This window comes from Oncorhynchus gorbuscha, unplaced genomic scaffold (genome assembly GCF_021184085.1).
Source record: "Oncorhynchus gorbuscha isolate QuinsamMale2020 ecotype Even-year unplaced genomic scaffold, OgorEven_v1.0 Un_scaffold_370, whole genome shotgun sequence".
In the NCBI taxonomy this organism is placed as follows: domain Eukaryota; kingdom Metazoa; phylum Chordata; class Actinopteri; order Salmoniformes; family Salmonidae; genus Oncorhynchus; species Oncorhynchus gorbuscha.
The window spans coordinates 207,447-222,446 of NW_025745222.1; the positions used below are offsets into that span (position 1 = coordinate 207,447).

The window sequence follows — 15,000 nt, forward strand, 5'->3', positions numbered from 1 at the left end:
CTAGTTCCTAACCCATAATCTTAACCCTAGTTCCTAACCCATACTCTTAACCCTAGTTCCCAACCCTAACCCTAGTTCCTAGCCCATACTCTTAACCCTAGTTCCTAACCCTAGTTCCCAACCCTAACCCTAGTTCCTAGCCCATACTCTTAACCCTAGTTCCTAACCCATACTCTTAACCCTAGTTCATAACCCATACTCTTAACCCTAGTTCTTAACCCATAATATTAACCCTAGTTCCTAACCCATACTCTTAACCCTAGTTCTTAACCCATAATATTAACCCTAGTTCCCAACCCTAACCCTAGTTCCCAGCCCATACTCTTAACCCTAGTTCCTAACCCATACTCTTAACCCTAGTTCCGAACCCAAACTCTTAACCCCAAACCCTAGTTCCTAACCCATACTCTTAACCCCAAACCCTAGTTCCTAACCCATACTCTTAACCCTAAACCCTAGTTCCTAACCCTAACCCCAGTTCCTAACCCATACTCTTAACCCTAAACCCTAGTTCCTAACCCTAGTTCCTAACCCATACTCTTAACCCTAAACCCTAGTTCCTAACCCATACTCTTAACCCTAACCCATACTCCTAACCCTAGTTCCTAACCCATAATCTTAACCCTAGTTCCTAACCCATAATCTTAACCCTAGTTCCTAACCCATACTCTTAACCCTAGTTCCTAACCCATACTCTTAACCCTAGTTCCTAACCTATACTCTTAACCCTAGTTCCTAACCCATACTCCTAACCTATACTCTTAACCCTAAACCCTTGTTCCTAACCCATACTCTTAACCCTAAACCCTAGTTCCTAACCTATACTCTTAACCCTAGTTCCTAACCCATACTCTTAACCCTAAACTCTAGTTCCTAACCCATACTCTTAACCCTAGTTCCTAACCCATACTCTTAACCCTAAACCCTAGTTCCTAACCCATACTCTTAACCCTAAACCCTAGTTCCTAACCCATACTCTTAACCCTAGTTCCTAACCCTAACCCTAGTTCCTAACCCATCTTAACCCATACTCTTAACCCTAACCCATACTCTTAACCCTAGTTCCTAACCCATACTCTTAACCCTAGTTACTAACCCTAGTTCCTAACCCATAATCTTAACCCTAGTTCCTAACCCATACTCTTAACCCTAGTTCCTAACCCTAGTTCCTAACCCATACTCTTAACCCTAACCCATACTCCTAACCCTAGTTCTTAACCCTAGTTTCTAACCCATAATCTTAACCCTAGTTCCTAACCCATACTCTTAACCCTAGTTCCCAACCCTAACCCTAGTTCCTAGCCCATACTCTTAACCCTAGTTCCTAACCCTAGTTCCCAACCCTAACCCTAGTTCCTAGCCCATACTCTTAACCCTAGTTCCTAACCCATACTCTTAACCCTAGTTCCTAACCCATACTCTTAACCCTAGTTCTTAACCCATAATATTAACCCTAGTTCCTAACCCATACTCTTAACCCTAGTTCTTAACCCATAATATTAACCCTAGTTCCCAACCCTAACCCTAGTTCCCAGCCCATACTCTTAACCCTAGTTCCTAACCCATACTCTTAACCCTAGTTCCTAACCCAAACTCTTAACCCCAAACCCTAGTTCCTAACCCATACTCTTAACCCCAAACCCTAGTTCCTAACCCATACTCTTAACCCCAAACCCTAGTTCCTAACCCATACTCTTAACCCTAAACCCTAGTTCCTAACCCTAACCCCAGTTCCTAACCCATACTCTTAACCCTAAACCCTAGTTCCTAACCCATACTCTTAACCCTAAACCCTAGTTCCTAACCCATACTCTTAACCCTAAACCCTAGTTCCTAACCCATACTCTTAACCCTAAACCCTAGTTCCTAACCCATACTCTTAACCCTAAACCCTAGTTCCTAACCCATACTCTTAACCCTAAACCCTAGTTCCTAACCCCTAGTTCCTAACCCATACTCTTAACCCTAAACCTAAAAATAACCTTAGTTCCTAACCCATACTCTTAACCCTAAACCCTAGTTCCTAACCCCTAGTTCCAAACCCATACTCTTAACCCTAAACCTACAAATAACCTTAGTTCCTAACCCATACTCTTAACCCTAAACCTAAAAATAACCTTAGCTCCTAACCCTAATTCTAACCCCCCTAGAAACAGTTAAACACACACACACACACACACACACACACACACACACACACACACACACACACACACACACACACACACACACACACACACACACACACACACACACACACACACACACACACACACACACACACACACACACACACACACACACTCCTGTCACCGTCTCTATAGCCATCTCGATGGCCAGGTTGTCATCAGTGTTGGGACATTTCAGGAAGTGCTTCAGGGCCTGAGAGAGAGCGAGAGAGAGAGAGCGAGAGAGAGAGAGAGAGAGAGAGAGAGAGAGAGAGAGAGAGAGAGAGAGAGAGAGAGAGAGAGAGAGAAGAGAGAGAGGGGGGTGGGGGTGAGTGAGTGAATGGGCCAATTTATTAATGGGGGGTGGATGAATGAATGAGTGGATAGATAGATAGATAGATAGATAGATAGATAGATAGATAGATAGATAGATAAGTACTTTGCTGTACTGATAGATAGATAGATAAGTACTTTGCTGTACTGATAGATAGATATATAGATAGATAGATAGATAGATAGATAAGTACTTTGCTGTACTGATAGATAGATAGATAGATAAGTACTTTGCTGTACTGATAGATAGATATATAGATACATAGATAAGTACTTTGCTGTACTGATAGATAGATAGATAAGTACTTTGCTGTACTGATAGATAGATATATAGATAGATAGATAAGTACTTTGCTGTACTGATAGATAGATAGATGAGTACTTTGCTGTACTGATAGATAGATAGATATATAGATAGATAGATAGATAGATAGATAAGTACTTTGCTGTACTGATAGATAGATAGATAGATAAGTACTTTGCTGTACTGATAGATAGATATATAGATACATAGATAAGTACTTTGCTGTACTGATAGATAGATAGATAAGTACTTTGCTGTACTGATAGATAGATAGATAAGTACTTTGCTGTACTGATAAATAGATATATAGATAGATAGATAAGTACTTTGCTGTACTGATAGATATATAGATAGATAGATAAGTACTTTGCTGTACTGGCCACACTTGTGGAAGAACCTCCCAGCCTGCAGGTGTTTGTTCTCCCCCTGGAAGTAGAGAGCCATACTCTGGTAGTCCTCCTGGGTGGCCTCAGAGCCTGTACACACACACACACACACACAGGCACAGGCACAGGCACAGGCACAGGCACAGGCACAGGCACAGACACAGACACAGACACAGACACAGACACAGACACAGACACAGACACACACACACACACACACACACACACACACACACACACACACACACACACACACACACACACACACACACACACACACACACACACACACACACACACACACACACATATATAAATATTCAATACTTTCCACTGATTATGAATGCATCAACACTAACAGGGTACATCTGATAGACTCCTCCCACACACTCTGATAGACTCCTCCCACACACTCTGATAGACTCCTCCCACACACTCTGATAGACTCCTCCCACACACTCTGATAGACTCCTCCCACACACTCTGATAGACTCCTCCCACACACTCTGATAGACTCCTCCCACACACTCACCCCTCCTCCTCTCAGCCCACAGACTCCCTCCTCCCACACACTCACTCCCCCTCCTCTCAGCCCACAGACTCCCTCCTCCCACACACTCACCCCCCCTCCTCTCAGCCCACAGACTCCCTCCTCCCACACACTCACCCCTCCTCCTCTCAGCCCAGAGACTCCCTCCTCCCACACACTCACCCCTCCTCCTCTCAGCCCACAGACTCCCTCCTCCCACACACTCACCCCCCCTCCTCTCAGCCCACAGACTCCCTCCTCCCACACACTCACCCCCCTCCTCTCAGCCCACAGACTCCCTCCTCCCACACACTCACCCCTCCTCCTCTCAGCCCAGAGACTCCCTCCTCCCACACACTCACCCCTCCTCCTCTCAGCCCACAGACTCCCTCCTCCCACACACTCACCCCTCCTCCTCTCAGCCCACAGACTCCCTCCTCCCACACACTCACCCCCTCCTCCTCTCAGCCCACAGACTCCCTCCTCCCACACACTCACCCCCCTCCTCTCAGCCCACACACTCACCCCCTACTCTCAGCCCACAGACTCCCTCCTCCCACACACTCACCCCCCTTCTCTCAGCCCAGAGACTCCCTCATCCCACACACTCACCCCCCTTCTCTCAGCCCAGAGACTCCCTCCTCCCACACACTCACCCCCTCCTCTCAGCCCACAGACTCCCTCCTCCCACACACTCACCCCTCCTCCTCTCAGCCCACAGACTCCCTCCTCCCACACACTCACCCCCTCCTCTCAGCCCACAGACTCCCTCCTCCCACACACTCACCCCCTCCTCTCAGCCCACAGACTCCCTCCTCCCACACACTCACCCCCCTCCTCTCAGCCCACAGACTCCCTCCTCCCACACACTCACCCCCTCCTCCTCTCAGCCCACAGACTCCCTCCTCCCACACACTCACCCCCTCCTCTCAGCCCAGAGACTCCCTCCTCCCACACACTCACCCCCTCCTCTCAGCCCAGAGACTCCCTCCTCCCACACACTCACCCCTCCTCCTCTCAGCCCACAGACTCCCTCCTCCCACACACTCACCCCCTCCTCTCAGCCCAGAGACTCCCTCCTCCCACACACTCACCCCTCCTCCTCTCAGCCCACAGACTCCCTCCTCCCACACACTCACCCCTCCTCCTCTCAGCCCACAGACTCCCTCCTCCCACACACTCAGCCCACAGACTCCCTCCTCCCACACACTCACCCCCTCCTCTCAGCCCACAGACTCCCTCCTCCCACACACTCACCCCCCTCCTCTCAGCCCACACACTCACCCCCTCCTCTCAGCCCACACACTCACCCCTCCTCCTCTCAGCCCACAGACTCCCTCCTTCCACACACTCACTCCCCCCTCCTCTCAGCCCACAGACTCCCTCCTCCCACACACTCACCCCCCTCCTCCCAGCCCCCAGAAACCCCCCCTCCTCTCAGACCCCCCCACCCCCTCCTCTCAGCCCCCAGACACCCCCTCCTGCCAGCCCCCAGACACCCCCTCCTCTCAGCCCCCAGACACCCCCTCCTCTCAGCCCCCAGACACCCCCCCTCCTCCCCGCCCCCAGACACCCCCTCCTTCCAGCTCCCAGACACCCCCTCCTCCCAGCCACCCCCTCCTCTCAGCCCCCAGACACCCCCCTCCTCTCAGCCCCCAGACACCCCCTCCTCCCCGCCCCCAGACACCCCCCTCCTTCCAGCACCCAGACACCCCCCTCCTCCCAGCCCCCAGACACCCCCTCCTCCCAGCCACCCCCTCCTCTCAGCCCCCAGACACCCCCCTCCTCTCAGCCCCCAGACACCCCCTCCTCCCCGCCCCCAGACACCCCCTCCTCCCAGCTCCCAGACACCCCCTCCTCTCAGCTCAGCCCCCAGACACCCCCTCCTCCCAGCCCCCAGCCCCCCCCCCCTCCTCCCAGCTCCCAGACACCCCCCTCAGACCCCACCCCCTCCTCCCCGTAGACACAGACAGAGAGACTGACTGATGATGTCAGCGTAGCTGTCCGTCCCCCCCCTCCTCCCCGTAGACACAGACAGAGAGACTGACTGATGATGTCTGCGTAGCTGTCCATCTGTCCGTGTTGCTGTGCCAGCTGGAAGGCCTCGTCGTTACAGTGGGACAACACCAGGAACTGGATGGCTGAGCAGTAGTCACTTAGACGCAGGAAGAACCTGAAACACACACACAGACAAACACACAGACACAGACAGACATAAACACACACACACACACACACAGACAAACACACACACACACAGACATAAACACACACACACAGACACACACAGACACACACACCCACACACAGACATAAACACACACACACACACACACACACACACACACACACACACACACACACACACACACACACACACACACACACACACACACACACACACACACACACACACACACACACACACACACATAAACACACACACACAGACATAAACACACACACACAGACATAAACACACACACAGACACAGACATAAATACACACACAGACACACAGACAGACACCACTTAGAATCATAATAAAAAGTAGACTGTCTCGCTGCATGTCTGTCTGTCTCGCTAACTGACTGTCTGCCTCGCTACCTGACTGTCTCGCTGCCTGACTGTCTCGCTGCCTGACTGTCTGTCTCGCTGCATGTCTGTCTGTCTCGCTAACTGTCTGTCTGCCTCGCTACCTGACTGTCTCGCTGCCTGACTGTCTCGCTGCCTGTCTGTCTGTCTCGCTAACTGACTGTCTGTCTCGCAGCCGGACTGTCTCGCTGCCTGACCGTCTGTCTCGCTGACTGACTGTCTGTCTCGCAGCCTGACTGACTGTGTGTCTGTCCCTCTGACTGTGTGTCTGTCTCTCTGACTGTGTGTCTGTCCCTCTGACTGTGTGTCTGTCCCTCTGACTGTGTGTCTGTCTCTCTAAACTGTGTGTCTGTCTCTCTGACTGTGTGTCTGTCCCTCTGACTGTGTGTCTGTCTCTCTGATTGTGTGTCTGTCCCTCTGACTGTGTGTCTGTCCCTCTGACTGTGTGTCTGTCTCTCTGACTGTGTGTCTGTCCCTCTGACTGTGTGTCTGTCCCTCTGACTGTGTGTCTGTCCCTCTGACTGTGTGTCTGTCTCTCTGACTGTGTGTCTGTCCCTCTGACTGTGTGTCTGTCTCTCTGACTGTGTGTCTGTCTCTCTGACTGTGTGTCTGTCTCTCTGACTGTGTGTCTGTCCCTCTGACTGTGTGTCTGTCCCTCTGACTGTGTGTCTGTCTCTCTGACTGTGTGTCTGTCCCTCTGACTGTGTGTCTGTCCCTCTGACTGTGTGTCTGTCCCTCTGACTGTGTGTCTGTCTCTCTGACTGTGTGTCTGTCCCTCTGACTGTGTGTCTGTCTCTCTGACTGTGTGTCTGTCTGTCCCTCTGACTGTGTGTCTGTCCCTCTGACTGTGTGTCTGTCTCTCTGACTGTGTGTCTGTCTGTCCCTCTGACTGTGTGTCTGTCCCTCTGACTGTGTGTCTGTCTCTCTGACTGTGTGTCTGTCCATCTGACTGTGTGTCTGTCTCTCTGACTGTGTGTCTGTCTCTCTGACTGTGTGTCTGTCCCTCTGACTGTGTGTCTATCTCTCTGACTGTGTGTCTGTCTCTCTGACTGTGTGTCTATCTCTCTGACTGTGTGTCTGTCTCTCTGACTGTGTGTCTGTCTCTCTGACTGTGTGTCTGTCTCTCTGACTGTGTGTCTGTCTCTCTGACTGTGTGTCTGTCTGTCCCTCTGACTGTGTGTCTGTCCCTCTGACTGTGTGTCTGTCTCTCTGACTCTGTGTCTGTCTCTCTGACTGACCGTCTGTCCCTCTGACTGTGTGTCTGTCTCTCTGACTGTGTGTCTGTCTCTCTGACTGTGTGTCTGTCTCTCTGACTGTGTGTCTGTCCCTCTGACTGTGTGTCTGTCTCTCTGACTGTGTGTCTGTCTCTCTGACTGTGTGTCTGTCCCTCTGACTGTGTGTCTGTCTCTCTGACTGTGTGTCTGTCCCTCTGACTGTGTGTCTGTCTCTCTGACTGTGTGTCTGTCTCTCTGACTGTGTGTCTGTCCCTCTGACTGTGTGTCTGTCTCTCTGACTGTGTGTCTGTCTCTCTGACTGTGTGTCTGTCCCTCTGACTGTGTGTCTGTCTCTCTGACTGTGTGTCTGTCTCTCTGACTGTGTGTCTGTCCCTCTGACTGTGTGTCTGTCTCTCTGACTGTGTGTCTGTCTCTCTGACTGTGTGTCTGTCTCTCTGACTGTGTGTCTGTCCCTCTGACTGTGTGTCTGTCCCTCTGACTGTGTGTCTGTCCCTCTGACTGTGTGTCTGTCCCTCTGACTGTGTGTCTGTCCCTCTGACTGTGTGTCTGTCCCTCTGACTGTGTGTCTGTCCCTCTGACTGTGTGTCTGTCCCTCTGACTGTGTGTCTGTCCCTCTGACTGTGTGTCTGTCCCTCTGACTGTGTGTCTGTCCCTCTGACTGTGTGTCTGTCCCTCTGACTGTGTGTCTGTCTCTCTGACTGTGTGTCTGTCTCTCTGACTGTGTGTCTGTCTTTCTGTCCGTCTGTCCCTCTGACTGTGTGTCTGTCTGTCCCTCTGACTGTGTGTCTGTCCCTATGACTGTGTGTCTGTCTCTCTGACTGTGTGTCTGTCTCTCTGACTGTGTGTCTGTCCCTCTGACTGTGTGTCTGTCTCTCTGACTGTGTGTCTGTCTCTCTGACTGTGTGTCTGTCTCTCTGACTGTGTGTCTGTCTCTCTGACTGTGTGTCTGTCCCTCTGACTGTGTGTCTGTCTCTCTGACTGTGTGTCTGTCTCTCTGACTGTGTGTCTGTCTCTCTGACTGTGTGTCTGTCCCTCTGACTGTGTGTCTGTCTCTCTGACTGTGTGTCTGTCTTTCTGTCCGTCTGTCCCTCTGACTGTGTGTCTGTCCCTCTGACTGTGTGTCTGTCCCTCTGACTGTGTGTCTGTCCCTCTGACTGTGTGTCTGTCTCTCTGACTGTGTGTCTGTCCCTCTGACTGTGTGTCTGTCTCTCTGACTGTGTGTCTGTCTGTCCCTCTGACTGTGTGTCTGTCCCTCTGACTGTGTGTCTGTCTCTCTGACTGTGTGTCTGTCTGTCCCTCTGACTGTGTGTCTGTCCCTCTGACTGTGTGTCTGTCTCTCTGACTGTGTGTCTGTCCATCTGACTGTGTGTCTGTCTCTCTGACTGTGTGTCTGTCTCTCTGACTGTGTGTCTGTCCCTCTGACTGTGTGTCTATCTCTCTGACTGTGTGTCTGTCTCTCTGACTGTGTGTCTATCTCTCTGACTGTGTGTCTGTCTCTCTGACTGTGTGTCTGTCTCTCTGACTGTGTGTCTGTCTCTCTGACTGTGTGTCTGTCTCTCTGACTGTGTGTCTGTCTGTCCCTCTGACTGTGTGTCTGTCCCTCTGACTGTGTGTCTGTCTCTCTGACTCTGTGTCTGTCTCTCTGACTGACCGTCTGTCCCTCTGACTGTGTGTCTGTCTCTCTGACTGTGTGTCTGTCTCTCTGACTGTGTGTCTGTCCCTCTGACTGTGTGTCTGTCTCTCTGACTGTGTGTCTGTCTCTCTGACTGTGTGTCTGTCCCTCTGACTGTGTGTCTGTCTCTCTGACTGTGTGTCTGTCCCTCTGACTGTGTGTCTGTCTCTCTGACTGTGTGTCTGTCTCTCTGACTGTGTGTCTGTCCCTCTGACTGTGTGTCTGTCTCTCTGACTGTGTGTCTGTCTCTCTGACTGTGTGTCTGTCCCTCTGACTGTGTGTCTGTCTCTCTGACTGTGTGTCTGTCTCTCTGACTGTGTGTCTGTCCCTCTGACTGTGTGTCTGTCTCTCTGACTGTGTGTCTGTCTCTCTGACTGTGTGTCTGTCTCTCTGACTGTGTGTCTGTCCCTCTGACTGTGTGTCTGTCCCTCTGACTGTGTGTCTGTCCCTCTGACTGTGTGTCTGTCCCTCTGACTGTGTGTCTGTCCCTCTGACTGTGTGTCTGTCCCTCTGACTGTGTGTCTGTCCCTCTGACTGTGTGTCTGTCCCTCTGACTGTGTGTCTGTCCCTCTGACTGTGTGTCTGTCCCTCTGACTGTGTGTCTGTCCCTCTGACTGTGTGTCTGTCCCTCTGACTGTGTGTCTGTCCCTCTGACTGTGTGTCTGTCTCTCTGACTGTGTGTCTGTCTCTCTGACTGTGTGTCTGTCTTTCTGTCCGTCTGTCCCTCTGACTGTGTGTCTGTCTGTCCCTCTGACTGTGTGTCTGTCCCTATGACTGTGTGTCTGTCTCTCTGACTGTGTGTCTGTCTCTCTGACTGTGTGTCTGTCCCTCTGACTGTGTGTCTGTCTCTCTGACTGTGTGTCTGTCTCTCTGACTGTGTGTCTGTCTCTCTGACTGTGTGTCTGTCTCTCTGACTGTGTGTCTGTCCCTCTGACTGTGTGTCTGTCTCTCTGACTGTGTGTCTGTCTCTCTGACTGTGTGTCTGTCTCTCTGACTGTGTGTCTGTCCCTCTGACTGTGTGTCTGTCTCTCTGACTGTGTGTCTGTCTTTCTGTCCGTCTGTCCCTCTGACTGTGTGTCTGTCTCTCTGACTGTGTGTCTGTCTTTCTGTCCGTCTGTCCCTCTGACTGTGTGTCTGTCCCTCTGACTGTGTGTCTGTCTCTCTGACTGTTGTCTGTCTTTCTGTCCGTCTGTCCCCACCTGGCAACCATCTTGGCCCCGTCGATGCTCTGCGTCTCCCTGACAATGCGGACGGCATCTTCAGGGTTGTTGAGGTGATCCAGCAACACCCGGATCACGTTGTCCCAGTCCCTGGCACTCTCATAGGCCTGGACAGCCTCCTTAAACCTGTCACACATAATATTATCCCAGTCCCTGGCACTCTCATAGGCCTGGGCAGCCTCCTTAAACCATAATATTATCCCAGTCCCTGGCACTCTCATAGGCCTGGGCAGCCTCCTTAAACCATAATATTATCCCAGTCCCTGGCACTCTCATAGGCCTGGGCAGCCTCCTTAAACCATAATATTATCCCAGTCCCTGGCACTCTCATAGGCCTGGGCAGCCTCCTTAAACCATAATATTATCCCAGTCCCTGGCACTCTCATAGGCCTGGGCAGCCTCCTTAAACCATAATATTATCCCAGTCCCTGGCACTCTCATAGGCCTGGGCAGCCTCCTTAAACCATAATATTATCCCAGTCCCTGGCACTCTCATAGGCCTGGGCAGCCTCCTTAAACCATAATATTATCCCAGTCCCTGGCACTCTCATAGGCCTGGGCAGCCTCCTTAAACCATAATATTATCCCAGTCCCTGGCACTCTCATAGGCCTGGGCAGCCTCCTTAATCCTGTCACACATCCAAATCCTTAAACCATAATATTATCCCAGTCCCTCACACTGCCTCCTTAAACCATAATATTATCCCTCACACTGTCTCCTTAAACCATAATATTATCCCAGTCCCTCACACTGCCTCCTTAAACCATAATATTATCCTTCACACTGCCTCCTTAAACCATAATATTATCCCAGTCCCTCACACTGCCTCCTTAAACCATAATATTATCCCTCACACTGTCTCCTTAAACCATAATATTATCCCAGTCCCTCACACTGCCTCCTTAAACCATAATATTATCCCAGTCCCTCACACTGTCTCCTTAAAACATAATATTATCCCAGTCCCTCACACCGACTCCTTAAAACATAATATTATCCCAGTCCCTCACACCGACTCCTTAAAACATAATATTATCCCAGTCCCTCACACCGACTCCTTAAAACATAATATTATCCCAGTCCCTCACACTGTCTCCTTAAAACATAATATTATCCCAGTCCCTCACACTGTCTCCTTAAACCATAATATTATCCCTCACACCGAATCCTTAAACCATAATATTATCCCAGTCCCTCACACTGTCTCCTTAAACCATAATATTATCCTTCACACTGTCTCCTTAAACCATAATATTATCTCTCACACTGCCTCCTTAAACCATACTATTATCTCTCACACTGCCTCCTTAAACCATAATATTATCCCTCACACTGCCTCCTTAAACCATAATATTATCCCAGTCCCTCACACTGTCTCCTTAAACCATAATATTATCCTTCACACTGTCTCCTTAAACCATAATATTATCCTTCACACTGCCTCCTTAAACCATAATATTATCCTTCACACTGTCTCCTTAAACCATAATATTATCCCTCACACTGCCTCCTTAAACCATAATATTATCCTTCACACTGTCTCCTTAAACCATAATATTATCCCAGTCCCTCACACCGTCTCCTTAAACCATAATATTATCCTTCACACTGCCTCCTTAAACCATAATATTATCCCTCACACTGCCTCCTTAAACCATAATATTATCCTTCACACTGTCTCCTTAAACCATAATATTATCCCACACACTGCCTCCTTAAACCATAATATTATCCCTCACACTGCCTCCTTAAACCATAATATTATCCTTCACACTGTCTCCTTAAACCATAATATTATCCCAGTCCCTCACACTGTCTCCTTAAACCATAATATTATCCTTCACACTGCCTCCTTAAACCATAATATTATCCCTCACACTGCCTCCTTAAACCATAATATTATCCCTCACACTGCCTCCTTAAACCATAATATTATCCTTCACACTGTCTCCTTAAACCATAATATTATCCCTCTCACTGCCTCCTTAAACCATAATATTATCCTTCACACTGTCTCCTTAAACCATAATATTATCCCAGTCCCTCACACTGTCTCCTTAAACCATAATATTATCCTTCACACTGCCTCCTTAAACCATAATATTATCCCTCACACTGCCTCCTTAAACCATAATATTATCCCAGTCCATCACACTGTCTCCTTAAACCATAATATTATCCCTCACACTGCCTCCTTAAACCATAATATTATCCCAGTCCCTCACACTGTCTCCTTAAACCATAATATTATCCCAGTCCCTCACACTGTCTCCTTAAACCATAATATTATCCCAGTCCCTCACACTGTCTCCTTAAACCATAATATTATCCCTCACACTGTCTCCTTAAACCATAATATTATCCCAGTCCCTCACACTGCCTCCTTAAACCATAATATTATCCCTCTCACTGTCTCCTTAAACCATAATATTATCCCAGTCCCTCACACTGTCTCCTTAAACCATAATATTATCCCTCTCACTGTCTCCTTAAACCATAATATTATCCCAGTCCCTCACACTGTCTCCTTAAACCATAATATTATTTACATTTACATTTAAGTCATTTAGCAGACGCTCTTATCCAGAGCGACTTACAAATTGGTGCATTCACCTTATGACATCCAGTGGAACAGCCACTTTACAATAGTGCATCTAAATCTTTTAAGGGGGGTAGAATGATTACTTTATCCTATCCTAGGTATTCCTTAAAGAGGTGGGGTTTCAGGTGTCTCCGGAAGGTGGTGATTGACTCCGCTGTCCTGGCGTCGTGAGGGAGTTTGTTCCACCATTGGGGGACCAGAGCAGCGAACAGTTTTGACTGGGCTGAGCGGGAACTGTACTTCCTCAGTGGTAGGGAGGCGAGCAGGCCAGAGGTGGATGAACGCAGTGCCCTTATCCCTCACACTGCCTCCTTAAACCATAATATTATCCCAGTCCCTCACACTGCCTCCTTAAACCATAATATTATCCCAGTCCCTCACACTGTCCCCTTAAACCATAATATTATCCCTCACACTGCCTCCTTAAACCATAATATTATCCCAGTCCCTCACACTGTCTCCTTAAACCATAATATTATCCCTCACACTGTCTCCTTAAACCATAATATTATCCCTCACACTGGCTCCTTAAACCATAATATTATCCCTCACCCTGTCTCCTTAAACCATAATATTATCCCTCACACTGTCTCCTTAAACCATAATATTATCCCAGTCCCTCACACTGCCTCCTTAAACCATAATATTATCCCTCAAACTGCCTCCTTAAACCATAATATTATCCCTCACACTGTCTCCTTAAACCATAATATTATCCCCCACACTGTCTCCTTAAACCATAATATTATCCCTCACACTGCCTCCTTAAACCATAATATTATCCCTCACACTGCCTCCTTAAACCATAATATTATCCCTCACCCTGTCTCCTTAAACCATAATATTATCCCTCACACTGTCTCCTTAAACCATAATATTATCCCTCACACTGCCTCCTTAAACCATAATATTATCCGTCACACTGTCTCCTTAAACCATAATATTATCCCTCACACTGTCTCCTTAAACCATAATATTATCCCTCACACTGTATCCTTAAACCATAATAGTATCCCTCACACTGTCTCCTTAAACCATAATATTATCCCTCACACTGCCTCCTTAAACCATAATATTATCCCAGTCCCTCACACTGTCTCCTTAAACCATAATATTATCCCTCACACTGACTCCTTAAACCATAATATTATCCCAGTCCCTCACACTGTCTCCTTAAACCATAATATTATCCCAGTCCCTCACACTGCCTCCTTAAACCATAATATTATCCCTCACACTGCCTCCTTAAACCATAATATTATCCCTCACACTGTCTCCTTAAACCATAATATTATCCCTCACACTGTCTCCTTAAACCATAATATTATCCTTCACACTGCCTCCTTAAACCATAATATTATCCCAGTCCCTCACACTGCCTCCTTAAACCATAATATTATCCTTCACACTGTCTCCTTAAACCATAATATTATCCCTCACACTGTCTCCTTAAACCATAATATTATCCTTCACACTGTCTCCTTAAACCATAATATTATCCCAGTCCCTCACACTGTCTCCTTAAACCATAATATTATCCCTCACACTGTCTCCTTAAACCATAATATTATCCCTCACACTGTCTCCTTAAACCATAATATTATCCCAGTCCCTCACACTGTCTCCTTAAACCATAATATTATCCCAGTCCCTCACACTGTCTCCTTAAACCATAATATTATCCCTCACACTGTCTCCTTAAACCATAATATTATCCCTCACACTGTCTCCTTAAACCATAATATTATCCCAGTCCCTCACACTGTCTCCTTAAACCATAATATTATCCCAGTCCTTCACACTGTCTCCTTAAACCATAATATTATCCTTCACACTGTCTCCTTAAACCATAATATTATCCTTCACACTGTCTCCTTAAACCATAATATTATCCTTCACACTGTCTCCTTAAACCATAATATTATCCTTCACACCGTCTCCTTAAACCATAATATT

The 15,000-nt window shown here is 48.3% G+C and overlaps 1 protein-coding gene across 1 annotated transcript in view; it reads right to left on the minus strand.

Annotated features, from left to right (window-relative positions):
• LOC124018015 (WD repeat-containing protein 19-like) overlaps window positions 1-15,000 on the minus strand; it is a 68,267-nt gene that overhangs the window by 11,770 nt on the left and 41,497 nt on the right. Inside the window, exons 26-29 of the mRNA XM_046333271.1 lie at window positions 10,421-10,567; window positions 5,769-5,893; window positions 3,172-3,281; window positions 2,314-2,382 (exon numbers count right to left, since the gene is read on the minus strand). Coding sequence (XP_046189227.1) covers window positions 2,314-2,382; window positions 3,172-3,281; window positions 5,769-5,893; window positions 10,421-10,567 — 451 coding nt within the window. The remainder of the gene's footprint in view (window positions 1-2,313; window positions 2,383-3,171; window positions 3,282-5,768; window positions 5,894-10,420; window positions 10,568-15,000) is intronic.